At 36.8% G+C, this 26445-nt stretch overlaps 2 protein-coding genes across 2 annotated transcripts; one reads left to right on the top strand and one right to left on the bottom strand.

Moving 5' to 3' along the window:
- Positions 1 to 6227: 6227 nt before the first annotated feature.
- LOC107552670 (ankyrin repeat domain-containing protein 34B) lies at positions 6228 to 8212 on the bottom strand. Its single transcript, XM_016234611.1, has 2 exons — positions 7456 to 8212; positions 6228 to 6643 (listed from the first exon to the last, which is right to left on the bottom strand). The coding sequence occupies exons 1-2, from the start codon at positions 8210 to 8212 to the stop codon at positions 6228 to 6230; spliced, it is 1173 nt and encodes a 390-aa protein (XP_016090097.1).
- A 3441-nt stretch (positions 8213 to 11653) lies between these two features.
- Positions 11654 to 24341, top strand: LOC107552671 (inositol-3-phosphate synthase 1-A-like). The gene is made up of 9 exons (XM_016234612.1): positions 11654 to 11662; positions 13591 to 13720; positions 13799 to 13992; positions 16142 to 16291; positions 17129 to 17344; positions 19763 to 19927; positions 20470 to 20583; positions 22147 to 22364; positions 23854 to 24341. The coding sequence occupies exons 1-9, from the start codon at positions 11654 to 11656 to the stop codon at positions 24047 to 24049; spliced, it is 1392 nt and encodes a 463-aa protein (XP_016090098.1). The 3' UTR covers positions 24050 to 24341.
- The last annotated feature ends 2104 nt before the right edge of the window (positions 24342 to 26445 follow it).

Raw genomic sequence — 26445 nt, forward strand, 5'->3', positions numbered from 1 at the left:
ATATGACTTGATATATGTAATTTATGGTGCTGTTAATGTTTTTAATGTTCTTTCAGTAATTCCACATTCACATTACTGCCTCACATTTAGGTTTTTTTCTCATTAAACACTCTTATATTCAGATTTATTAACAGCTTCATTTATTGTCTGTTCTGATCTCGCTGTCTTAATGGAAGTATTCATGCACGAAAAATATGTTATGTGCATTTAAATATGATTGTAAATCCTATTGATGCATTTAACTTGGAAATACATCAAATTATGGGAGTAAAAGGAGCTGCAAATGTGGTTTCATGTTGACTTATGAAGTCTTATTGTATTTGTTTAGAGTGTGTTTCAGAAAAACACATGAGCTCATGATCTGATATGACGGTTCGATTTCTTAGCAGCTGGAAAGGAAAACATTGTTTGCTGGCTTTATTTTTATGAACAAAAGCTGAGAAGTTGAACACAATAATCTGATTAAGTTATGTTATTTTAGTGCCATTTTTAAATAACAACAACCAACCAGCAATAAGAGTAAGACAGATTATTCTTGCTTTTTTATTTATCTTCCTAAAACAGTGTTTCCCTTTCGAACGTTCACTTCACGTTGTGTATTGGGGTAAACTCCTGTTTACTCTGTTACTGAAGCCTGATTTGTTCATGTTTGAGTAGCTGCACAAACCAATGGCACTTTAGCCCGCCAGAAAGGGTGGCGCCAACGTGTGTATATAAGTCGGCTCGCAGCGCCATTTCATCAGAATCTTCTCCTTCAGCGACGAGCCCGAAGCCCTCCCTTCATCCCAACCATCGTGGCCAAAATTGGACAGCGAGCTGATCCGTGTTCTCTCCAAGGCGGTGTAGGATCTGGGTGTCGAGTGGTCGGCTCCAGATGAGCCCACCCATGGCCTTTTAGATTTGTGGTTCCTGCCAGGATGCCGTCAGCCGCCTTTCCACCAGCGGCCCGCCCCGTTCTTGCCTGCAGTTCACAAAGAACTGACCACATAATGCTCCCCCCTATTCGGCCCGAGTTAGCTCCTCCTCCTCTGCCGCTCTCACCACCGTTGACGGTGCTGAGAAAAAGGCTATAGCAAGCTCCCACCTCTGGAGGAGGCGGTAGCTGCTCACTTGTGTCCGCCATCCGCCCTGGGATTGAAGCCCTCGAAGCCCTGCAGGACCACTTCGGCTCTGGCCAACAGGGCATATGCAGCGGCCGGTCAGGCCGGATTGGCCTCAAAGCTGGCCACTCGATCGGCAGAAACTATCTGATCGTTAAGTTCTTGAAGGGTGCCCGGAGATTAAACCCTCCTCGTCCTCAGACTGTACCAATCTGGGACTTGTCAATAGTCCTTAGGGCCCTACGGGGTCCTCCCTTCGAGCCACTACATTCAGCCGAACTACGCCCTTTCTCGCTGAAAACCACTCTACTACTGGCACTAACATCGGTTAAGCGAGTGTGTGACTTACGAGCACTGTCGATCAGTGCTTCCTGTCTGGAGTTTGGGCCCAGCGATTGTGAAGTCGTCCTCAAGCCTAGACATGGATATGTTCCGAAGGTGCTCTCAACTCCGTTCAGAGCCCAGGTAATTCCCCTTCTGGTGCTCCCCGCTGCAGATGGTGAGCAGGGTCCCAATGTTCTCTGCCCCGTCAGGGCCCTGAGAATATATCCAGCCTATTCAGACAGTTACTCTAAGGGGCTGCCGGTTACAAAGCAAAGACTGTCCCGTTGCCCGTTGGATAAGTGATGCTATAGCCTTGGCTTATGCCGCAGAAGGTTTGCAATGCCCCATAGGTGTGAGGGCCCACTCCACTAGAGGAATGGCCTCCTCCTGGACTTGGTCCAGCGGAATCTCTGTTGGTGAGATATGTGCGGCCGCCTGCTGGTCGGTTTGTCTTTGCATTCTATTGCCACATTGTTTCATCTTTTTGGGCCACAGTTCAGATTTGGCCATGTTTGGCCATCAAAAAGTGGCCCAAGTTTTACTAAAGATGTTAACGGTTGATTCACTGAGTTCCTGTAGAGAGCATCTTTAATATCAAACCTGTATTGATGAATATGACTTGATATATGTAATTTATGGTGCTGTTAATGTTTTTAATGTTCTTTCAGTAATTCCACATTCACATTACTGCCTCACATTTAGGTTTTTTTCTCATTAAACACTCTTATATTCAGATTTATTAACAGCTTCATTTATTGTCTGTTCTGATCTCGCTGTCTTAATGGAAGTATTCATGCACGAAAAATATGTTATGTGCATTTAAATATGATTGTAAATCCTATTGATGCATTTAACTTGGAAATACATCAAATTATGGGAGTAAAAGGAGCTGCAAATGTGGTTTCATGTTGACTTATGAAGTCTTATTGTATTTGTTTAGAGTGTGTTTCAGAAAAACACATGAGCTCATGATCTGATATGACGGTTCGATTTCTTAGCAGCTGGAAAGGAAAACATTGTTTGCTGGCTTTATTTTTATGAACAAAAGCTGAGAAGTTGAACACAATAATCTGATTAAGTTATGTTATTTTAGTGCCATTTTTAAATAACAACAACCAACCAGCAATAAGAGTAAGACAGATTATTCTTGCTTTTTTATTTATCTTCCTAAAACAGTGTTTCCCTTTCGAACGTTCACTTCACGTTGTGTATTGGGGTAAACTCCTGTTTACTCTGTTACTGAAGCCTGATTTGTTCATGTTTGAGTAGCTGCACAAACCAATGGCACTTTAGCCCGCCAGAAAGGGTGGAGCCAACGTGTGTATATAAGTCGGCTCGCAGCGCCATTTCATCAGAATCTTCTCCTTCAGCGACGAGCCCGAAGCCCTCCCTTCATCCCAACCATCGTGGCCAAAATTGGACAGCGAGCTGATCCGTGTTCTCTCCAAGGCGGTGTAGGATCTGGGTGTCGAGTGGTCGGCTCCAGATGAGCCCACCCATGGCCTTTTAGATTTGTGGTTCCTGCCAGGATGCCGTCAGCCGCCTTTCCACCAGCGGCCCGCCCCGTTCTTGCCTGCAGTTCACAAAGAACTGACCACATAATGCTCCCCCCTATTCGGCCCGAGTTAGCTCCTCCTCCTCTGCAGCTCTCACCACCGTTGACGGTGCTGAGAAAAAGGCTATAGCAAGCTCCCACCTCTGGAGGAGGCGGTAGCTGCTCACTTGTGTCCGCCATCCGCCCTGGGATTGAAGCCCTCGAAGCCCTGCAGGACCACTTCGGCTCTGGCCAACAGGGCATATGCAGCGGCCGGTCAGGCCGGATTGGCCTCAAAGCTGGCCACTCGATCGGCAGAAACTATCTGATCGTTAAGTTCTTGAAGGGTGCCCGGAGATTAAACCCTCCTCGTCCTCAGTCTGTACCAATCTGGGACTTGTCAATAGTCCTTAGGGCCCTACGGGGTCCTCCCTTCGAGCCACTACATTCAGCCGAACTACGCCCTTTCTCGCTGAAAACCACTCTACTACTGGCACTAACATCGGTTAAGCGAGTGTGTGACTTACGAGCACTGTCGATCAGTGCTTCCTGTCTGGAGTTTGGGCCCAGCGATTGTGAAGTCGTCCTCAAGCCTAGACATGGATATGTTCCGAAGGTGCTCTCAACTCCGTTCAGAGCCCAGGTAATTCCCCTTCTGGTGCTCCCCGCTGCAGATGGTGAGCAGGGTCCCAATGTTCTCTGCCCCGTCAGGGCCCTGAGAATATATCCAGCCTATTCAGACAGTTACTCTAAGGGGCTGCCGGTTACAAAGCAAAGACTGTCCCGTTGGATAATTGATGCTATAGCCTTGGCTTATGCCTCAGAAGGTTTGCAATGCCCCATAGGTGTGAGGGCCCACTCCACTAGAGGAATGGCCTCCTCCTGGGCTTGGTCCAGCGGAATCTCTGTTGGTGAGATATGTGCGGCCGCCGGCTGGTCGACGGCGTCCACGTTTGCCAGATTCTACAGCCTAGATGTCCCTGCTCCCCAGGCACGGATTTTATCGCCGTAAACTGCTTATTTCTCCCTATGGTGGAAATAGCTATGTCCAAAGTCCTCTGCTACACTCAGGACTCAGTTGGCTCATGTTCTCTAGGGGCCCTTAACATAAGTGCTCCAGAACTGGGCTCGCAGAGCGGCTTAGTCTGGTTCTGCTCATAGCATGGCGTGATTGTATTCGTTCCCCATACACAATGTGACGTGAACGTTTGAAAGTGCTTATTTCTCCCTATGGTGGAAATAGCTATGTCCAAAGTCCTCTGCTACACTCAGGACTCAGTTGGCTCATGTTCTCTAGGGGCCCTTAACATAAGTGCTCCAGAACTGGGCTCGCAGAGCGGCTTAGTCTGCTTCTGCTCATAGCATGGCGTGATTGTATTCGTTCCCCATACACGATGTGACGTGAACGTTTGAAAGGGAATGCTCCGGTTACTGATGTAACCTCAGTTCCCTGAAATAAGGGAACGAGCGTTGTGTCACTTGCCGTGCTATAAGCTGCACACGAATCAATGACTGTCGCTTCAGTCGAATGATTCTGATGAAATGGTGCTGCAAGCCAATTTATATACACGTCAGCTCCACCCTTTCTGGCGGGCTAAAGCGCCATTGGGTTGTGCAGCTACACAAACGTGAACAAATCTGGCTTCAGTAACAGAGAAAACGGTAAACAGGCATTTACCCCCATTCACAGCGCTTGTTCCCTTATCTCAGGGAACCGAGGTTACGTTAGTAACCCGAGCATTTACATGTTCAAGTTAATGATATGTAATTGTCTGAGTTAGTGGCTTTATTTGGTTGCAACAAAACACAATGATTCAATCAAACTGTTTTTAGTGGCTACATTTTATTTTCCTTCCTTTCTTTCTTTCTTGCTTGCTTGCTTTCTTTTAATTTTTATTTTTTTAATAACCAACCAGCATTTAGTCAGTTGTTTTTCTTCCTTAAACAGTATTTTACAGTTTCATGTTATTTAATTGTCTGAGTTGTTTGGTGGATTTAAACTGTTTTCAGCTGCAAAATGCCTTTTTTAAACAACAACCATCCAGTAATAAGACAAATTATTTTAAATAATATTATTCTTTTATTAATTTTTCTTCCTAATACAGCTGTTTTACAGGTTCAGGTTCTGTAATTGTCCAAGTTGTTTGTTGGCTTTATGAACAAAAGCTGAGAAGTTAAACACAAAGATCTGATTAAACGGTTTTAGGGGCAAAATGTTTTTATTAATAACATCCCACCAGCAATAAAACAAGTAATAATAATCAACCAGCATTAAATCAGTTATTCTTCTTTTTATTCCTAAAACAGTATTTTACAGGTTCACGTTATTTAATTGTCGTGGCTTTATTTTTATGACCAAAAGCTGAGAAGTTGAACATAATGATCTAATCAAATGCTGTCTTTTTTATTATTTATTCCTCTAAAACAGTGTATTATTCAGCTGCAAAATGCCTTTTTTAAACAACAACCATCCAGTAATAAGACAAATTATTTTAAATAATATTATTCTTTAATTAATGTTTCTTCCTAATACAGCTGTTTTACAGGTTCAGGTTCTGTAATTGTCCAAGTTGTTTGTTGGCTTTATGAACAAAAGCTGAGAAGTTAAACACAAAGATCTGATTAAACGGTTTTAGGGGCAAAATGTTTTTATTAATAACATCCCACCAGCAATAAAACAAGTAATAATAATCAACCAGCATTAAATCAGTTATTCTTCTTTTTATTCCTAAAACAGTATTTTACAGGTTCACGTTATTTAATTGTCGTGACTTTATTTTTGACCAAAAGCTGAGAAGTTGAACATAATGATCTAATCAAATGCTGTCTTTTTTATTATTTATTCCTCTAATACAGTGTATTAGACTTTATGGGGTGTTTTCCCCCCATCCCACTGCAACTCATTTTTAAAAATGAAAAATGTACTCTGTGTGATTGGCTTTACGCCCTTTGTTTTAAACTATGCATACTAAATGCTGTCTTTTTTATTATTTATTCCTCTAAAACAGTGTATTAATGATATGTACACTACCAGTCAAAAGTTTTTGAACGGTATGATTTTTAATGTTTTTTTAAAGAGTTCTCTTCTGCTCACCAAGCCTGCATGTATTTGATGCAAAAGCAATAATACTGTGAAATATTTTTACTATTTAAAATAACTGCTTTCTATTTGAATATATTTAAAAATGTAATTGTTTACTGTGATCAAAGCTTCTTTTTTTTTGTTTGACTGGTATAGTGTAATTGTTTCTGTTTTATTAGAAGATGTTTCACAACAGGTAGAGCGTCTCCGAGCTTTCCTTCGGTGTTATTTGCTCGAGTTGAACCGAGTGACGGCGTGACGGACCGTGAGCTTCCCGTCTGAGAGGAGCTGAGGCTGGGATCGGATCTCTGCACACGTTCCTCACGGAAACACCGGGAAGAGGAGGCAAGAATCCGCCGTGAGCTCTCGCCTGCTCTCTTGCCTTCTTTCTGTTCGGCGCGTGGAGCTCGTGAAGCCCGTCGGGAGGCGCCAGCAACAGCGAACTGCTCCTGTAGATGGAAGGGAACCTCGAAGTGCAGGGATCCCGGTGCAAGTGAGTGTCGGATCCGGACAGTGTGAGTTTAAGGGCCGGCGGCTGAAGAAGATCTGGAAGCGTGTTTCTTCTGCTCTGCAGCTGCTCTGATTCGGGTTTAAACTTCAAATCTATTTTTTGGAAACAGGATGGGTTAACGTGGAACAGGACTCTGTACCAAATACCCCTTTGTCGGCACTAGCCTCCCAGATGAAAAAAAAGTGCACTTCCATAATGTACTTCTAGTGCTTTATTTTTGCTCACTAATTTTGTAGTTAATATCATCTTTTGAAAGTAGCATCCCACCTAGAGGGTAGAAACTCAGGGTTATCTGCTATGGACATAGCTCTAAGGTTGCCACTCCTCTTAGTTTTCTTCTCTCTGAGTTTGCTTATCTCAAATATTTTTTTATTTTCATCTTTTTCTGAGATTGGCGTGTCATAAAGCCTAGGTGGAAAAAAAAGTGCACTTCCGTAATATACTTAAGTGCTCTATTTTCGCACACTAATTTTGTACTTAATAGGCCTATACTAAAAATCATTCTTTTGTACTTCTTAAGATAAATTTAAGATCGTGTAAGTGTGCTCCGCTGTGCTATTTTGGGACTAAAATGCGCTTTTAACATACTGGCCCGGTTTCACAGACAGGGCTTAGCTTAAGCCAGGATTAGGCCGTAGTTAAATTAAGACATTTAAGCAGCTTTTATAAAAATGCCTTAGAATGAAACGTTTCAGGTGTGCATCTTGAGGCAGAACAATGTCACTGACATATTTTAGAATAAGTCAAACTCAACAGCTCAACCATGCATTTTAGTCTAGGACTAGCCTTAAGCCTTGTCTGTGAAATCGGGGGACCATCTTCGTATTTAAAAAATGTATTTAGTCACCACTTGAAAGATGGGTTCAAGTGGTGACTAAAGAAGAAATCTGTTGTTGTAACTCACAGGTGGGAAGAGAACAGCCGTCCTCTTGGTTTTCCTCCTCGTCTGAGTTTTTCTCATAGCTCTGGCTGAGATGCGCCAGGTTTTGGAGGGCCAGCCAAGGCTCCGAGCGCAAACGCTGCCGACAGCGAGTCTCGCTACTCGGATGGACGGGAGAAACCGGCCCGCCTCCTCGAAAGTTAAATATGCTCTCGCCCTCAGAGTTGGGAGAGTTGGTCTTGAGCTCGATGTCTGAGGGCGACATGCAGGAGACGGGCGAGCTGTCAGGCGACGGAGGGACATGCGGGTCGCAGCTCAGATCGGTGGCTATAATGATGATGTCTTGTCCCTGGGCTTTGCAGGCATCCCGCAGCACTGTAAGTGTGTCCTGATCGCGGGCGTTAATGGCGTAAACGAGGGCCGAGGCTCCGGCGTAGTCCTCTGTGCTGGGATCTGCGCCCGCCGCGGTCAGAGCCAACGCCACGTCCGGCCCGGCCCGCTCCATGCAGGCGTACATCAGAGCCGTGCGGCCCGTCTTGTCCTGGATGTTCGGGTCGGCCTGGTTGTGGAGGAGATACTGGATGAGTCTGAGCATGCTGGATCCGGACTGATCGCCCCGCAGAGCTCGGCAGGCGGCCAGCAGAGGCGTCTCTCCTCGCTGGTTTCTCTCGTTGACCTGCGCTCCTCCCTCCACCAGAAGACGAACCAAGCGCAGTTTGCCCAGCTGAGCGGCGCTGAAGAGCGGACTGCCGTCCAGCAGGCAATCTGGTGACTCTGTCATGACTGGGTCAATGAAAGCAAAGTCACTTCAGCTTTAATCTGCGGAAGCTTAAAACATGTAATAGCAACTTTTTCTCTGACAATTGATGCATTTTTCTTGCAATTGCGGCCAAAATGATTAGAACATCAGCAGCTAAAAATGGTTTTAAGTCAGTTATTTCTATCTTTTGCTGTAGTGTGTCAGTAGGAAATATCAGTTTACATTTCCAAATAAATCTAGAAGCACCAAGACGTGAAGCGAAGTGCCTAAAACCCCCTTAGCTGTTATAAATTCACTGCAAACCACGGCTTCACTAGGTTTATTGCTTTTATAAAATGGTTATTCCATATACGTAGTATGGTTTCACAAAATCAAACAGAGCAAATAAAGAATCAAGGACCGGAACTATCCGCTTTATAACATTAATTTTGCCATTAATTGTAATAATTGAACTGTGTCTGCAAGACACTTCAAGAAACCTCCCACAAAGCTTCTTCTGGATTGTTCAAACTCAACAGCTCAACCATGCATTTTAGTCTAGGACTAGCCTTAAGCCTTGTCTGTGAAATCGGGGGACCATCTTCGTATTTAAAAAATGTATTTAGTCACCACTTGAAAGATGGGTTCAAGTGGTGACTAAAGAAGAAATCTGTTGTTGTAACTCACAGGTGGGAAGAGAACAGCCGTCCTCTTGGTTTTCCTCCTCGTCTGAGTTTTTCTCATAGCTCTGGCTGAGATGCGCCAGGTTTTGGAGGGCCAGCCAAGGCTCCGAGCGCAAACGCTGCCGACAGCGAGTCTCGCTACTCGGATGGACGGGAGAAACCGGCCCGCCTCCTCGAAAGTTAAATATGCTCTCGCCCTCAGAGTTGGGAGAGTTGGTCTTGAGCTCGATGTCTGAGGGCGACATGCAGGAGACGGGCGAGCTGTCAGGCGACGGAGGGACATGCGGGTCGCAGCTCAGATCGGTGGCTATAATGATGATGTCTTGTCCCTGGGCTTTGCAGGCATCCCGCAGCACTGTAAGTGTGTCCTGATCGCGGGCGTTAATGGCGTAAACGAGGGCCGAGGCTCCGGCGTAGTCCTCTGTGCTGGGATCTGCGCCCGCCGCGGTCAGAGCCAACGCCACGTCCGGCCCGGCCCGCTCCATGCAGGCGTACATCAGAGCCGTGCGGCCCGTCTTGTCCTGGATGTTCGGGTCGGCCTGGTTGTGGAGGAGATACTGGATGAGTCTGAGCATGCTGGATCCGGACTGATCGCCCCGCAGAGCTCGGCAGGCGGCCAGCAGAGGCGTCTCTCCTCGCTGGTTTCTCTCGTTGACCTGCGCTCCTCCCTCCACCAGAAGACGAACCAAGCGCAGTTTGCCCAGCTGAGCGGCGCTGAAGAGCGGACTGCCGTCCAGCAGGCAATCTGGTGACTCTGTCATGACTGGGTCAATGAAAGCAAAGTCACTTCAGCTTTAATCTGCGGAAGCTTAAAACATGTAATAGCAACTTTTTCTCTGACAATTCTGATGCATTTTTCTTGCAATTGCGGCCAAAATGATTAGAACATCAGCAGCTAAAAATGGTTTTAAGTCAGTTATTTCTATCTTTTGCTGTAGTGTGTCAGTAGGAAATATCAGTTTACATTTCCAAATAAATCTAGAAGCACCAAGACGTGAAGCGAAGTGCCTAAAACCCCCTTAGCTGTTATAAATTCACTGCAAACCACGGCTTCACTAGGTTTATTGCTTTTATAAAATGGTTATTCCATATACGTAGTATGGTTTCACAAAATCAAACAGAGCAAATAAAGAATCAAGGACCGGAACTATCCGCTTTATAACATTAATTTTGCCATTAATTGTAATAATTGAACTGTGTCTGCAAGACACTTCAAGAAACCTCCCACAAAGCTTCTTCTGGATTGTTCTGTTTCTTCATATAATCACAGACGGACTGGATGATGATCAGATCAGATCTCTGTGTGGAGCACAAAAATCTCACTGGATTATTACAATTAATGGCTAAATGAATGTTTGGAAATGTAAACTGATATTTCCTACTGACACACTACAGCAAAAGATAGAAATAACTGACTTAAAACCATTAGCTGCTGAAAATACTACTGTTCTAATAATTTTGGCCAAAACTCTCTAACTTTAGATTATGACATAAAACATTTAAATTATGAGAGTTTAAAAATAAGTCAAAATGATGACATAAAACATCAAATGTCATATGACAAAAAGTTAACATTATGTGAAAAAAATCTAAGTTATGAAAGAACATTTTTTAAATGATGACAGTCAGAATTATGAGATAAAGTAAAAATTATGATTTTTATAAAGTTAAATTAATAATTGACAAAAAGTGAAACATATGAGAAAAAGTTGAAATTATTTGAGAAAAGTGAAGTATATGAGAACAATGTCTAAACTGTGACATACTACTTTAAGTCAGAACTATGAGATAGGCAATGTGATATTAAAAAGTCAAAATCATGACAGAATGTCAAAAAGTGATAGTCATAATTGACATAAAAAGTGAAAAATATGAGAAAAGTTAATTATTAGAGAACAGTCAAATGTATGAGAACAATGTCTAAATTGGGACATACTACGTCAGAACTATGAGATAGTCAATTTGATATTAAAAATTCAAAATTATGACAAAAAAATGTATAACTGACATAAGCGAGTATATAAATCATAAATGAGAGTAAAAAGTCAAAATCATGACATACTATGTCAGAATTATGATATAGTCAAAATTATGGTATTTATAAAGTTGAAATTGAGATAATTGGAAGTTTGCCGCAATTCAGATCTTTTTCCGAATTTACATCTCTAATTTGAGATCATAAGAGTAAAAAGTAAATATTAGAATAAAAAGTCAAAAATCAGAATTAAAAAGTCAAGCTTGTGACAAAATGTCATAATTATCACACAAAAAGTGAAAATGATTTGAGTGAAATGTCAAAATTATTAAAAGGTTTCAAAAATAAAAACGACGTGTCATAATTGACAAAAATATGAAATTATGAAAATGTCAATTGTGAGAAATTCATTGATAAATCAATTTGATATTAAAAATTCAAAATTATGACAAAAAAATGTATAACTGACATAAGCGAGTATATAAATCATAAATGAGAGTAAAAAGTCAAAATCATGACATACTATGTCAGAATTATGATATAGTCAAAATTATGGTATTTATAAAGTTGAAATTGAGATAATTGGAAGTTTGCCGCAATTCAGATCTTTTTCCGAATTTACATCTCTAATTTGAGATCATAAGAGTAAAAAGTAAATATTAGAATAAAAAGTCAAAAATCAGAATTAAAAAGTCAAGCTTGTGACAAAATGTCATAATTATCACACAAAAAGTGAAAATGATTTGAGTGAAATGTCAAAATTATTAAAAGGTTTCAAAAATAAAAACAACGTGTCATAATTGACAAAAATATGAAATTATGAAAATGTCAATTGTGAGAAATTCATTGATAATGTCAAAATTATGACAGTCAGATTTATGAGTAAAAGTCATAATTGTGAGAAAGTCAAACTTATGAGATTAGTATGTAATAATTTCCAAGTGTTATCTCATAATTTAGATTAAAAAATGTCATCAGTTAAGACTTTATTATGACAAATTATGACTTAATGTTGACAGTTGATTTCTTATGTCATGTTTATGACTTGGTATGTAATAATTTTCTTTTTATCTCATAATTGAATATATAATAATTTTGACACTGTCATAATTATGATTTACTAAAGCAAGATTTTTTTTCTTATCTGGTGGAAATGGGCTTCCATATATTTTCATTTGCAAGCATAATGTTTAATTTGACAATTTTTTGCTTAACCCAGCGCATATGAAACATTTTACTGCTCATCAGACACAAATGGAAGCACATATGAATAGCAACGGTGTGTTGAAAGGGTTAAATGATCTCTGACTGAAATGTCGAAGGGCTGCACAACAAAAGCATCAGATCGTAGCTTTGAAATGCCTTCATCTCTATAGGTGTGCGCTCTATTTTAAAACAGGACAGAGCTTGAAAGTGGCTGCTGACGCTCCTGTAAGAACCGTGTGTAGCTCTACTGATGGACATATTAGTTTATGATCATCTCCAAACTTCGATATCTGTGTCGGTTTGATTGAACATGCACAACATCCACATGCAAAAATTATATTTGCAGAATTTATGAAATTGCTGATTAATATAGTTTGTACACATTCTCGTCCATGTTGCACAGAAGTTTTATTCTTTACTGTCCTAAACAGGTTTACAGTTTTTGACGAAGAATATTTTCTTCAATCCCTTATTTGCTTGATAATCATTGCTACTTTTTTAGCACATTGTGTGTCCATAAATGCACGTATTGATTATAATATGCAATTTTTCATGTTTAAAGTAAAGATAGTTTATATATAATAATTTATTATATTAATTATAATGTAATGTACCTGCAGATTTGGCTGTAATGATCCTCCGACACAAGCTGCACCTCGACCTGGAGCTGCTGCTGAAATGAAGAGAGAAATTCCTACTACAGATGAATGTGTGTGTGTGTGTGTGTGTGTGTGAGTGAGAGAGAGAGAGAGAGAGTGTGTGTGTGAGAGAGGGAGAGTGTGTGTGTGAGTGAGAGAGTGTGTGAGAGTGTGAGTGAGAGAGAGAGAGAGTGTGTGTGTGAGAGCACACGATTCCTGTCTAGGCCTGGATGACCAGATATCATGTGATAAAGGCATTAGAAACAATGCACTGAAATTGTGCCATTCTGATGCGAGGATTACAAATGCTGTTTAGAAATTAATTAATTTATTTGCAAATTATGCCCCTTTTAATGTGAGGGAATGCTGCTGAGAAACGAATGTTTTCCCCAGCTTTGCTTAGATTATTACGTCCTCTCATAATTAATATCTGATAATATTTTGATTTCAGACCATCCATTCTTTTGGATTGTGCGTTATAAGTTAGGCCTATTGAAATATCCCAGCAAACCAATTGTTTTCTAAGAACGTTTTGCGAATGTTACCATTAAGTTAAGTTCTATTCGTTTAGGTTTTTTGTCTTAAAATGTCTTATATCGTGGTTATACAAACATTAATGGAACATTCCATTTTATCACTTTGCAAACATTATGGGAATGTTACGTTTGAACGTTCTCTGAATGTTCTGAAACAATTAGTAACATTTAAAAAACAGATGAACATCCAACTAAAATGTTTAAAAAACAACATGATGTATAGATATTATTTTTGTGCTAACGTTTTGAAAACATTGTTAAAGACCAGATAACATTGAATGAACATTCTATTAACGTCACTGGAAGAGCATTTGTTCATAGCGTCCAGATTACCTTGCCAGAACGTTCTGGGAATGTTTGAATCATCCTGTCCTTCTTTCAGAAAGCGAATTACTACGGCTCGTTGCTGGAGTCGTCTACGGTGTGTCTGGGATCCGGTCCGGATGGAGAGGTTTACGCTCCCTTCAGAGATCTGCTGCCGATGGTGCATCCCAATGACATTGTGTTTGATGGTAGCTGCATCAGCTCTCGTGATCTGACGCTCTGTTTGCCGTTGTGCAGTAATGACTGAAGCTGTAATATGTGCGCAGGCTGGGATATCTCTTCTCTGGACCTCGGCAGAGCCATGGAGCGCGCTCAGGTTCTGGACTGGAGTCTTCAGGAGAAGCTCTGGCCACACATGAGCCAGCTCAAACCCAGACCCTCCGTCTACATCCCAGAATTCATAGCTGCTAACCAGGAGCACAGAGCTGACAACCTCATCAGAGGAAGCAAAGCAGAGCAGGTGAGGAACTATTCACAGCTGCACTGTGTATTAACTGTATCGGCAACGAAGAATTCACATTAGTTAACTAAATCACTAAAATGTTCAAATGAATTTAGTTTTGTGCATTGCTGAATGCAATGCAAATTTATTTTTATTTATTTATTTTCATTTTAAGCCTGAATCATGAAGTTGCATTGCATTTTCTTCCTTTTTGGGTAGTTGCATACATGCACAAAACATTTGAAAGTACTTTGCATGTACAGTATAACTAAATTACTCAAATTAATTTTAGTGTATAAATCATGAATGCTTTAGAATTATTTTTCATTGTTAGTTCATGTTATTATACATTTGTATCATATTTTCTTTAGACTGATCTATTACATATGTTACGGTAATAATCACAGTACATTTTTACACTAATTTTTCTGCACTCATTTACTATTTAGTTTGACCTTTTGATTGATGAACATCAATTTGTGAAGCTTAAGCATCTCATTTCATTGATAACTTAGTGAAAAAAAGTCTTATTTTTGTGCAGTATTTGTGAAATATTGTGTATATATTCTGTGACTATATACAAAAATACATTTTAACTAAAAATATATTAATTTAATAAATGTGCTCAACATTCACTAATACATTATTAAAATAAAAAATTGTATGTTCGTATTATTTAACGGACCAAAGCTGACATGAGCTTACAATGCACAGTATTTTTATTAATTAACATTAACAACTTAATTAATAGACACTGCTCATAATGCTCATTGTTAATTAATGTTAATGTATTACTTTATGTTATAACTAGTGCTGTCAAACGTTTAATCGCGATTAATCTCAGAAAAATATCCATATTTAAAACACTTTTCTCTCACTTCCGCTAACTGTCGTACGTGCTAGCCGTGGATATTTTTCTTTAAAAAACACTAGAGGAGGCATTTATTCACCCCCCGGAGCTGCGTGAGGCATGTTTTATTATGGAAGGATGTGCTTTATTTGACTTCTTTTGGACTGTTGAATGAAAACACTTGCTTATGCCACTATAAAGCTTAGAAGAGCAGGACATTTTTAAATATAACTCCGATTCGATTCGTCTGAAAGAAGAAAGTCATATACTTTCTAAGTATACTTTTAATTTTCTAGAGTAAATCATGGGTTAATTTGAATTTTTTTGGATGAACTATACCTTTAAAGTATTAACAATTTTTTTAATCATTTATATTTTAATATAAAATATATTTTATTATATATTTTATTGTATTTAAATATATTATATATTATTAATTAAATATTATTAAATTTGTATATTTTATATATACATCATATACTGTATATAATATACATCAGGATGTTTTAAAATATTTTAAAATATATATTTGAAATAATATCGTAAATATATCAAAACTTAATGTTTGATTAGTAACATGCATTGCTAAGAACTTCATTTGAACAACTTTAAAGATGATTTTCTCAATATTTAGATTTTTTTGCATCCTCAGATTCCAGATTTTCAAATATTGTCAGATCATAACAAACCATACATCAATGGAGAGCTTATTTATTCAGCTTTCAGGTGATGCATACATCTCAATTTCACAGAATTGACCCTTATGACTGGTTTTGTGCTCCAGGGTTATATATATTTTATTGTATTTAAATATATTATATATTATTAATTAAATATTATTAAATTTGTATATTTTATATATACATCATATACTGTATATAATATACATCAGGATGTTTTAAAATATTTTAAAATATATATTTGAAATAATATCGTAAATATATCAAAACTTAATGTTTGATTAGTAACATGCATTGCTAAGAACTTCATTTGAACAACTTTAAAGATGATTTTCTCAATATTTAGATTTTTTTGCATCCTCAGATTCCAGATTTTCAAATATTGTCAGATCATAACAAACCATACATCAATGGAGAGCTTATTTATTCAGCTTTCAGGTGATGCATACATCTCAATTTTAAAAAAATTGACCCTCATGACTGGTTTTGTGCTCCAGGGTCACATATATATATGTGTGTGTTTGTATATATATATATATATATATGTACACTATAAGTATATATATATAGAGTGTGTGTGTTTGTTGAGTACATGTATAAATCAGGATGTTTTTAATATTCTTGTGTCCTGTTTCAGGTGGCTCAGATCCGCAGAGATATCTGTGATTTCAGAGAGAAGAGCGGCGTGGATAAAGTCCTCGTTCTCTGGACGGCGAACACCGAGCGATTCTGTGACGAGATTCCCGGAGTCAACGACACGGCCGAGAACCTGCTCAACAGCATTCAGGTGAGCCTGCTAAAAACACAAATCTTCTTAATCAAACTCTCATTTCTTCCTTTAATATAAGTGAGTGTCTTTTGTTGTTGCTGGGTTTTCATTCAAAAAAACAACAACAGTGAACCGCAAACTAAGAATTCATTTTAAATAAGGGCAAAGACCTTATTTAATTGGGTTAATAAACGCAAGGCTATATCCATCGTATTCATTTTGTTAAAAAAGTTAGATGTTTAATATATGCAAATTTGCCATTGTACTATTTTAGTGCATAGCCTGTGCTTTTTCCATTAATAATAATGAGCCATAAGCATTCATTTAAAGGAAGAAACCTTTCATTTATTTGTGTTACAATTCAGTCTTATTCGTTCTGTTCATAAAAGTTTTATGTTTAATATAAATGACTTTGTCATCGTAGCTTTGCTGATGTTGTGTGTGTATTTCATTAAGAGTAGGCTAATACTGAATTGACCTTAAGCATTCATTTTGCTTCAAGAATAGGAAAGACCTAACGTTAAAGATCAAAAAAAGCTCTACAGATATAAGAATGCGAGATTTGTTGATGCTCTCGCTCTTGCTCTGCTGTCTCTTTGCTATGTCTGTAGAAATGATCGTTAATTCTTAATTGGGGTACGGCACAGACATGTTACATGTAATAATATAATTTTAAAAAATCATGGCAACAAATGATTTTTTTAAAGTCAGTTTAATAAGTTGAAATGACTTACACAGTCATGTTCAATCATTGCATCGTATCATTGCAGGCTTAGGCTACTTTCTTTATTTTGGATGGTAATGAGTGGATCAGAATCACTGGTATTGATGGTTTCTGTGGTGTTTGTGTCTCAGACGGGGCGTGAAGTGTCTCCCTCCACCATGTTTGCGGTGGCCAGTGTTCTGGAGGGCTGCGCCTACATTAACGGCTCGCCGCAGAACACCTTTGTCCCCGGAGCCGTGGATCTGGCCCTCCAGCGCGGCGTCTTCATCGGTGGAGACGACTTCAAATCTGGACAGACCAAACTCAAGTCTGTGCTGGTGGAGTTCCTGGTCAGCGCTGGAATCAAGGTGAGAGAGATCATTACATTTCTGAAACAGTATTAGTAGAGATGCATTAGTGTCCCGTTATTTAGTTTTAATGCGGGGTGTCATATTACAACATGTATTACGGTCTTTTGGAATCAAAACCTTTTAGAATCTTGACAAGGTGCATATCTTTGGAAAGGTCTGAGTCTCAAGATTCCGTATTTGGTGGTTATTTTGTGATAGGAGTCTTACTGAGAGAGAACTTTATGCATTTGTGAGAGAAAAATGCATCAAAAAAATTCTATGGGGTTCGGATGGCACCTGGTGGCTGTTTGTGGTATAACGCCTAAACAAAATTGCATTGTAAACTCAGTTTTTTAATATCAACTTCAAATTTGGAACACAACTTATTCTGTCACCCACAGTTTTTTTTTAACAAAGACTTGAAAGTGCACTATTTAAACTTAAATTTTTATAATTCATGAACACTTTTGAACACAGACCTAAGGTTGGTCTCTTTTTAAAGAAGACAATCGGCAGATTATTGCAGAAAGGAAATCATTTAAAAAAAAAATGAAAGTTAAAAAAAAGTTATAGTTTACATTTACTGTAAAGAAAATGTACTGTACTATTTATATTTTATATAAAATAAATATTTTACAAAATAGGTTTAAATCCAAATTTGGCATAAAATTAAATCTGCATGTTTAAATAAGTTGTGTTCCAAATTTGAAGTTGATATTAAAAAATTAAGGTTACTATGCAATTGTTTTTAGGCGTTAAACCACAAACAGCCACCAGGTGCCATCCAAACCCCATTACATTTTTTTGATGCATTTTTCTGTCACAAATGCATAAATTTCTCTCTCAGTATGACTTCTATCACAAAATATGAATCTTGAGACTCAGACCTTTCCAAAGATATGCACCTTGTCAAGATTCTAAAAGGTTTTGATTCCAAAAGACCGTAATACATTTTGTAATATGACATAGTCGTCTATTTTGTGATAGACGTAATACTGAGAGAGAAATTGATAGATTTGTGACAGAAATGCATAAAAAAAAATATTCCAGTGGAGTTCGGATGGCACCCGCTGGCTGTTTTCGGTATAACGCCTAAACAAAAATTGCACATGACCCTCAATTTTTTTTTATATCAACTTCAAATTTGTAACACAACTAATGTAGGCATATTGTTTTAATTTTATAGCAATTTTGTATTTTCAACTGTTTTTAAAAATATATATTTTATATAAGATAAAATAAAAATAGTACAATACATTTTCTTTACAGTAAATTTAAACTTCTATAATTGTTTAATACTTTAAATGTATTAAATGATTTCACTTCTGTAATACTCTGCTAATTGTCTTCTTTAAAAAGAGACCAACCTTAGGTTCAAAAGTGTTCATGAATCATAATAATTTAAGTTTGTGTAGTGCACTTTCTCGTGAATTTTCAAAAATGTGGATGAGAGTTAAGGGGAAAAACACAGATATAATTTAGGTAACATTTAACAATAAAGACCAGTAGTTAATGCATTGACTAAAATTAGCAAACAAAGAACTTTTTTTTTTTTTTTTTTACTAATTCAGTTTTTTTTGCATTTTAACTTTTCCACATTCAAAATTTTTTTTTTTCGATTAGAATTTTTCTGGATTCTGTCTTAATGGTTAATTTCAGGATCCCATGAAATCCATTTTATTTCTCCCCAATTTTCAAATTAAAATTCAAACGTAATTTTAATTTGGAAAGAAAAAATGGACTCGGGTTTTTATGATTAAATTAAACATCAGTAGTAATGTGTTACAGAATGTATTAATCTTTGTTAACAGTAGTTAATAAAAATATAACTGTTCATTGTTAGTTCATGTTAGCTCAGGTCCATTAAATAATATTAACAGATTCAACATTTGATTAATAATGTATTAGTAAAAGTTGACATTAACACGAACTAGGGTCATTAAATGCTTTAGAATTATTTTTATTGTTGCTAATGTTAAATAATGGAACCTTATTGTAACATTTTACCATCATTTTCTTTAGAGTAAATTATTAGATAGATATGTTACAGTAAATATCACATTACATTTTCTATACTATTCATTCTACACAAATTGTAATGTTTTTTTGTTGTTGATGCATATACAATTATGTTGACCTTGATTGACAATCATTCATTTTTGAAGCTTAAGCACCTCACTTCACTGATAATTTGTTACATTTTTTTTTAATAGATCCCATTTTTGTACAATATTTGTGAAAAGTGCCATAGGTATCTATTCTGGAAAATCATCAATATACTGTAATATTAAATATGTCTTCTGTTATTTTATTATATAACATATTCTATATTTTATAATATATAAATACTATATTATTATTGTGTTATTTGTAGTATATATGTTATATTATGTGGAAAATTGCATATTATTAAAAAAATAAAATGCTCATTTTCAGCCAACGTCTATAGTGAGTTATAATCATCTCGGCAACAACGACGGTCTGAATCTGTCGGCGCCGCAGCAGTTTCGCTCTAAAGAAATCTCCAAGAGTAACGTGGTGGATGACATTGTGCAGTCGAACCCTGTACTGTACCGACCCCGAGAGAAACCGGACCACTGCGTGAGTCTGACACTATATTACTGATACACTGCTGCTCAGAGCTGTGATTTAAAAACAATCGATTCATCAAGGATGCATTCAGTTGATCAAAAGTGATTTACAATGTGACAAAAGCTTTCTATTTCAAATAAATGCTGTTCTTTCTGTTCATCTGTGAATCCTGAAAGATAAAATGCATCACGGTTTCCACAAAAATATTGGGCAGCACGACTGTTTTCAACATTGATAATAATCAGAAATGTTTCTCGAATCATTAGAATGATTTCTGAAGGACAGTAATGATGCTGAAAGTTCAGCTTTGATCTACTGTATTCACATAGAGAACAGTTATTTTAAATTGCAATAATATTTCACAACATTTTTGATCAAATGCAGCTTTCATGAGCAGAAGAGGCTTCTTTCATAAACATTATAAATCCTACAGACGCTCTTTTGAACTGTGCTGTAGATCAGCTCAGATGGGGTCTAATGTAGCAGTCTGTGAATGCAAACAGGAGATTGCTGCAGTGCATGAATAAGGTCTGACTGGTTTGTCAGAACAGGTGGTTATTAAATATGTGCCCTATGTGGGCGACAGCAAGCGTGCGATGGATGAGTACACGTCTGAGATCATGATGGGAGGAACAAACACCATGGCTCTGCACAACACCTGTGAGGTGAGCTCATCGCAGATCAGCAAACACATGCAGGACATTCTGTTGTTGTTTTCTACGTTCTCGATTAATGGTTCAATTAAATGTTAAATGTTAATCAAAAAGCACGTGTAGTTAATTGAAATCCTGAAGCTCATACAATTTAACAATAATTTATTAAAAGTTTAACAAAAATAAAAAATTTTAGGGCCCTGCGTAATCCATTTTATTGAACTTTTTCCTAAACTCGTTTTTCTTTCCTGTTTTAATTTTTATGGATTGTGTTTTTTTTTTTCAATTTAAATTTTTCTAGATTCTGTTTTAATGGTTAAATTAAAAAGGTCATCTGATTAATTGTAATAATGAAGCTTACACAATTTAACATTTACCACAGGTTTAACAAAAATTACATTTTAGGTCCCTATGAAAATTTTTTTATTCCAAATTCAATTTTTCTGGATTCTGTCTTAATGTAAGTAATCAAAAAGCATGTCTATAATTAATTGAAATCATGAAACATATACATTTAACAACAATTTATTAAACTTTTTTTTTTTTATATATATATATAATTTTTAGGGCTTTATAAAATTCATAAAAAAATTTCTCAAGTTAATTGTTTCCTTTTTCTGCTTTCATTTTTTCCCAGTTTAAATTTAAATTTTCTGGATTCCATTTTTTCTTCTGTTTTAACTTTTCTGGATTTTGTTTTAATGGTTAAATTAAATGTTAATCAAAAAGCATATGTAGTTAAATGAAATCCTGAAGCTCATACAATTTAGCAATAATTTATTAAAAGTTTAACAAAAATGAATTTTTTAGGGCCCTGTGCAATCCATTTAATTTAACTTTCCCTAAACTCATTTTTCTTTCCTGTTTTCATTTTTATGATTATATTGTTTCTGTTTAAAAAAAATGTTTCAATTTCAATTTTTCTAGATTCTGTTTTAATGGTTAAATGATATGTTAGTAGTCAAAAAGCTCGTCTGATTCATTCAAATCATGAAGTTTACACAATTTAACAGTCATTTACTAAAGGTTTAACAAAAATTACATTTTTGGGTCCCTATGAAATGTTGTATTTTTTTTTTACCCACAATCTTTTTTCCCCGTTGTAATTTTTCTATATTCCCTTTTTTTTATTATTACATTTTTATGCATTCCACCCAACAAAAAGCATGTCTACAATTAATTGAAATCACGAAACCTATACATTTAACAACAATGTATTAAAAGTTTTTAAAAATTAAATTTGATCAAATGAGTTTTATTTTTTTTTCAAGTTCCTTTTTACTTTTTCTGCATTCATTTTTTTCCCAGTTTAAATTGACATTTTCTGGATTCCATTTTTAAATTCCATTTATTTCTTCTGTTTTAACTTTTCTGGATTTTGTTTTAATGGTTGCATTAAATGTTAATCAAAAGGCATGTCAAATGAACTGATCATTTATTATAACTTTTTTAAACTACATTTATGCAAGGATTTCATTTCATCACAACAAATGATATTTAACAAGTATACTCGTCAGTATGGTCCCATTTTTTTTCTATGCCTTTCTGATGCCTCTATCCTCTGCGTGTGTCCAGGACTCTCTGCTGGCCAGTCCCATCATTCTGGATCTGGTGATGCTGACAGAGCTGTGTCAGAGAATCACGTTCTGCACGCAGGACGATCCGGTGTTCCAGGGCTTTCACAGCGTCCTCTCGCTGCTGAGCTTCCTCTGCAAAGCTCCTCTCGTGCCGCAGGGGGCTCCGGTGGTCAACGCCTTCTTCCGCCAGCGTGCGTGCATCGAGAACGTCATGAGGTCAGACGCCATTAGTCATTAGTAATTTTTATTTATATAGCACCATATAATTGCAATGTTCATTGTCCAAGGTGCTTAAATTACAATTCAAAGATAAAACTAAATACCAACAACAACAACATAAAAACAATATAACCATAAAACACAATTAAGAGAGAGAAAAAACCCCTGCCACATATATACACATTATTTAAAAGCAAGGGAGAATAAGTAGTATTTAAGTTTATGCTTAAAAATGGACAAAGTGGGTGTGGATCTAATGTGTTGTGGTAAGCTAGTCCAAAGATTGGGACACTTTTGTTGCTACAATTAGCAACTTTTCAGACTAACCTAGCAACGTTTTCTTCCAAAAGCACCTAGCAACAAATGTAGCTATTTTTAAAATTTATTTGGCAACTTTTAGCAACGTTTGATAAGTGACCCAAACAATAAAAAGGCACACATTTTCCATCTAAATTATGCAAAAAGAGGAAACCGAAGATGCCTAGCAGTACACACATCACGTGAATTAAGTTAATTTGCAATTCTTCAATTTAATAATAATAATAATAATAATAAGTGAGTACACTGTAAGAAAAATATCTAGAAAAATGGAAAAGGTACTAGTCATTTTCCAGGACACATCCATTATCTGTTGTGTAACCCAAAAACACAAAATACAATGACTTTTGTTGCTACAATTAGCAACTTTTCAGACTAACCTAGCAACGTTTTCTTCCAAAAGCACCTAGCAACAAATGTAGCTATTTTTAAAATTTATTTGGCAACTTTTAGCAACGTTTGATAAGTGACCCAAACAATAAAAAGGCACACATTTTCCATCTAAATTATGCAAAAAGAGGAAACCGAAGATGCCTAGCAGTACACACATCACGTGAATTAAGTTAATTTGCAATTCTTCAATTTAATAATAATAATAATAATAATAAGTGAGTACACTGTAAGAAAAATATCTAGAAAAATGGAAAAGGTACTAGTCATTTTCCAGGACACATCCATTATCTGTTGTGTAACCCAAAAACACAAAATACAGTGCATAATTTAAAATGCAGGTAAAAAACCTGTGAAAAATCAATATGGAAAATTCCTTCATATTAACATAGTAGATTGTGCCCTATTTTTACAGACTCTGCTTAGAGCGTAGCATACTAACTAACTACTAATACGCTGCTTAAAACTATAATTGTTCAGAATGTGTAGTTTTACTAGCTAATAAAAAAACTTTAAATTGTTGAAAAATGTGTAAGTGTTCAGTAATTCAATGTTGTATTTAAAAATACAATTATTTGTATTTTAATATTATATTATGCATTTATATAATTTTATGAAAAAATATAAATGAAAATTTTTGATGCAGACACAATTTTGTGTCGTGATTATGTAATGACGTCAAGTTCATTTAGCAACTTTTTGCAACAAATGGGCCTTCCTTTAGCAGCACTGTTTGAGAGTGCATTATTGTTTAATGTGTTTGTTTGTGAGTCTGCAGAGCGTGCCTCGGCCTGCCGCCGCAGAATCACATGCAGCTGGAGCACAAGATGACGAGGAGCTTCATGCATTCAGAGGAAAACCACATCCATGATCCCGTCCTCATGAACGGAAAGATCGAGCACGTCAAAGCCTGTCAGTCTGCCAAATACATCGACATTAACGGCCAGGAGAAGCTGCAACACACAATCACATAAAGAGCAGCTAGATGTTTACTACTGTCTGAAGTCTGATCGAAGTCAAATCCAGTTGCTTTCTTATGCAACAGCCTTGCTTGATTTTTGTATTTGCACTTGAGTACTTGTTCTTGTTTGGCGAGTATACTGTCATTCTGGATGAATAGTCATCTGTGCATTCCCAGACGTGGAATTTTTTCCCAGGTTTTGTACATGAATGCACTGAGAAACTCATCGTTTTTGTTTGTTGTACAAAATTAATTCATTCTTGAATAGTGAGAATTGTTGTTGCATTTGGCAAATGTATAAATACAGTTCTCATAAATGGATTGATTTAATAAAAATGAAATATATATATATATATATATATATATGTAATAATTTAGATAAATATGATGTACAATGCAATAAAATCCAAAAATAAATGTGTGTGTGCGTATACAGTGGGTACGGAAAGTATTCAGACCCCCTTAAATTTTTCACTCTTTGTTATATTGCAGCCCCTGCAGCTGAAAAACACCCCCACAGCATGATGCTGCCACCACCATGCTTCACTGTTGGGACTGTATTGGACAGGTGATGAGCAGTGCCTGGTTTTCTTCACACATACCGCTTAGAATTAAGGCCAAAAAGTTCTATCTTGGCCTCATCCGACCAGAGAATCTTATTTCTCACCATCTTGGAGTCCTTCAGGTGTTTTTTCATGTGTCTTGCACTGAGGAGAGGCTTCCGTCGGGCCACTCTGCCATAAAGCCCCGACTGGTGGAGGGCTGCAGTGATGGTTGACTTTCTACAACTTTCTCCCATCTCCTGACTGCATCTCTGGAGCTCAGCCACAGTGATCTTTGGGTTCTTCTTTACCTCTCTCACCAAGGCTCTTCTCCCCCGATAGCTCAGTTTGGCCGGACGGCCAGCTCTAGGAAGGGTTCTGGTCGTCCCAAACGTCTTCCATTTAAGGATTATGGAGGCCACTGTGCTCTTGGGAACCTTAAGTGCAGCAGAATTTTTTTTGTAACCTTGGCCAGATCTGTGCTTTGCCACAATTCTGTCTCTGAGCTCTTCAGGCAGTTCCTTTTGACCTCATGATTCTCATTTGCTCAGACTTGCACTGTGAGCTGTAAGGTCTTATGTAGACAGGTGTGTGGCTTTCCTAATCAAGTTCAATCAGTATAATCAAACACAGCTGGACTCAAATGCAGGCGTAGAACCCTCTCAAGGATGATCAGAAGAAATGGACAGGACCTGAGTTAAATATATGAGTGTCACAGCAAAGGGTCTGAATACTTAGGACCATGTGATATTTCAGTTTTTCTTTTTTAATAAATCTGCAAAAATGTCAACAATTCTGTGTTTTTCTGTCAATATGGGGTGCTGTGTGTACATTAATGAGGAAAAAAAATTAACTTCAATGATTTTAGCAAATGGCTGCAATATAACAAAGAGTGGAAAATTTAATGGGGTCTGAATACTTTCCGTACCCACTGTATATATATATATATATATATATATATATATATATATATATGTGAGGGCGTGTTTAAACAAGGCGTTTTAGAAAGGTGTAGAGACTTTAGTCTTTGCAACTTTACACTACAGATCTTACACGAACAGCTTGTAAAACTCCAAAGACAAAGGAAAACTTGAAATTGCATTATATGACCCCTTTAAATCAAGATGCATTTACAAGACAAGCACAATGACAAGATATTAAATCTTGTCAAAAAATGATCAAAATTAGTTAAGGTTATGCTTAAAACAAGTGTGGACATAAAAATAAACTTTAAAAAGGTGTTTAATCATAAAGTCTTCAATTCATAATGTGGTGGCATTAAATATCGCATGCACTGAAAAATAATATTTGTCTTGTTTTCCAGTTCAAATATCTGAACATCCTTAAATCAAGATACATCTACTTGTGAAACAAAATGACATAAGATGTAAGGTCTTGTATTCTGAAAAAAGGTCAAAATTAAGCAAGTTTATGCATAAAACAAGAAAGTGTGGATAGAAAAATGTGCGTAATTCAAAGCAAAAACCTGATTATTTTTCTGACTCCACTGAAAAATATTTGTTTTTGTTTTAAACATAAACTCACTTAATTTGGGTGCATTTTACAAAAAAAAAAAAAGACTTAATATCTTGTAATTTTGCTTCTTAAGTAAATGTATCTTAATTTAAGAATTTTTTGATTATTCTACTGGAAAATAAGACAAAAATACTAAGTAAAAAAAAACTATATATATATATATATATGTATAGGAGTGTGTGAATGTAATATTAATAATAGCAAATATAATAATTAATAAAATAAATGTTAATCACCATCCAATGAGAAACATCTTAACATCACATCAGAATTAACCAAATTCTACAAAATTAACTTTTATGATTAAAACAAGAACAGATATCTGATTTAT

This window comes from Sinocyclocheilus grahami, unplaced genomic scaffold (assembly GCF_001515645.1).
Source record: "Sinocyclocheilus grahami isolate Dianchi unplaced genomic scaffold, SAMN03320097.WGS_v1.1 scaffold456.1, whole genome shotgun sequence".
Lineage (NCBI taxonomy): Eukaryota > Metazoa > Chordata > Actinopteri > Cypriniformes > Cyprinidae > Sinocyclocheilus > Sinocyclocheilus grahami.

Bases quoted from the DNA above. Each gene is read 5' to 3' on its own strand.
- LOC107552670 (XM_016234611.1), bottom strand. From the start codon at position 8,212: ATGACAGAGTCACCAGATTGCCTGCTGGACGGCAGTCCGCTCTTCAGC. The intron at 6,644-7,455 runs GTGAGTTACAAC...TCCAAAAAATAG, and splicing joins CGGCTGTTCTCTTCCCACCT to ATTTGAAGTTTAAACCCGAA.
- LOC107552671 (XM_016234612.1), top strand. The intron at 13,721-13,798 runs GTAGCTGCATCA...ATATGTGCGCAG, and splicing joins CAATGACATTGTGTTTGATG to GCTGGGATATCTCTTCTCTG. The intron at 20,584-22,146 runs GTGAGCTCATCG...GCGTGTGTCCAG, and splicing joins CTCTGCACAACACCTGTGAG to GACTCTCTGCTGGCCAGTCC.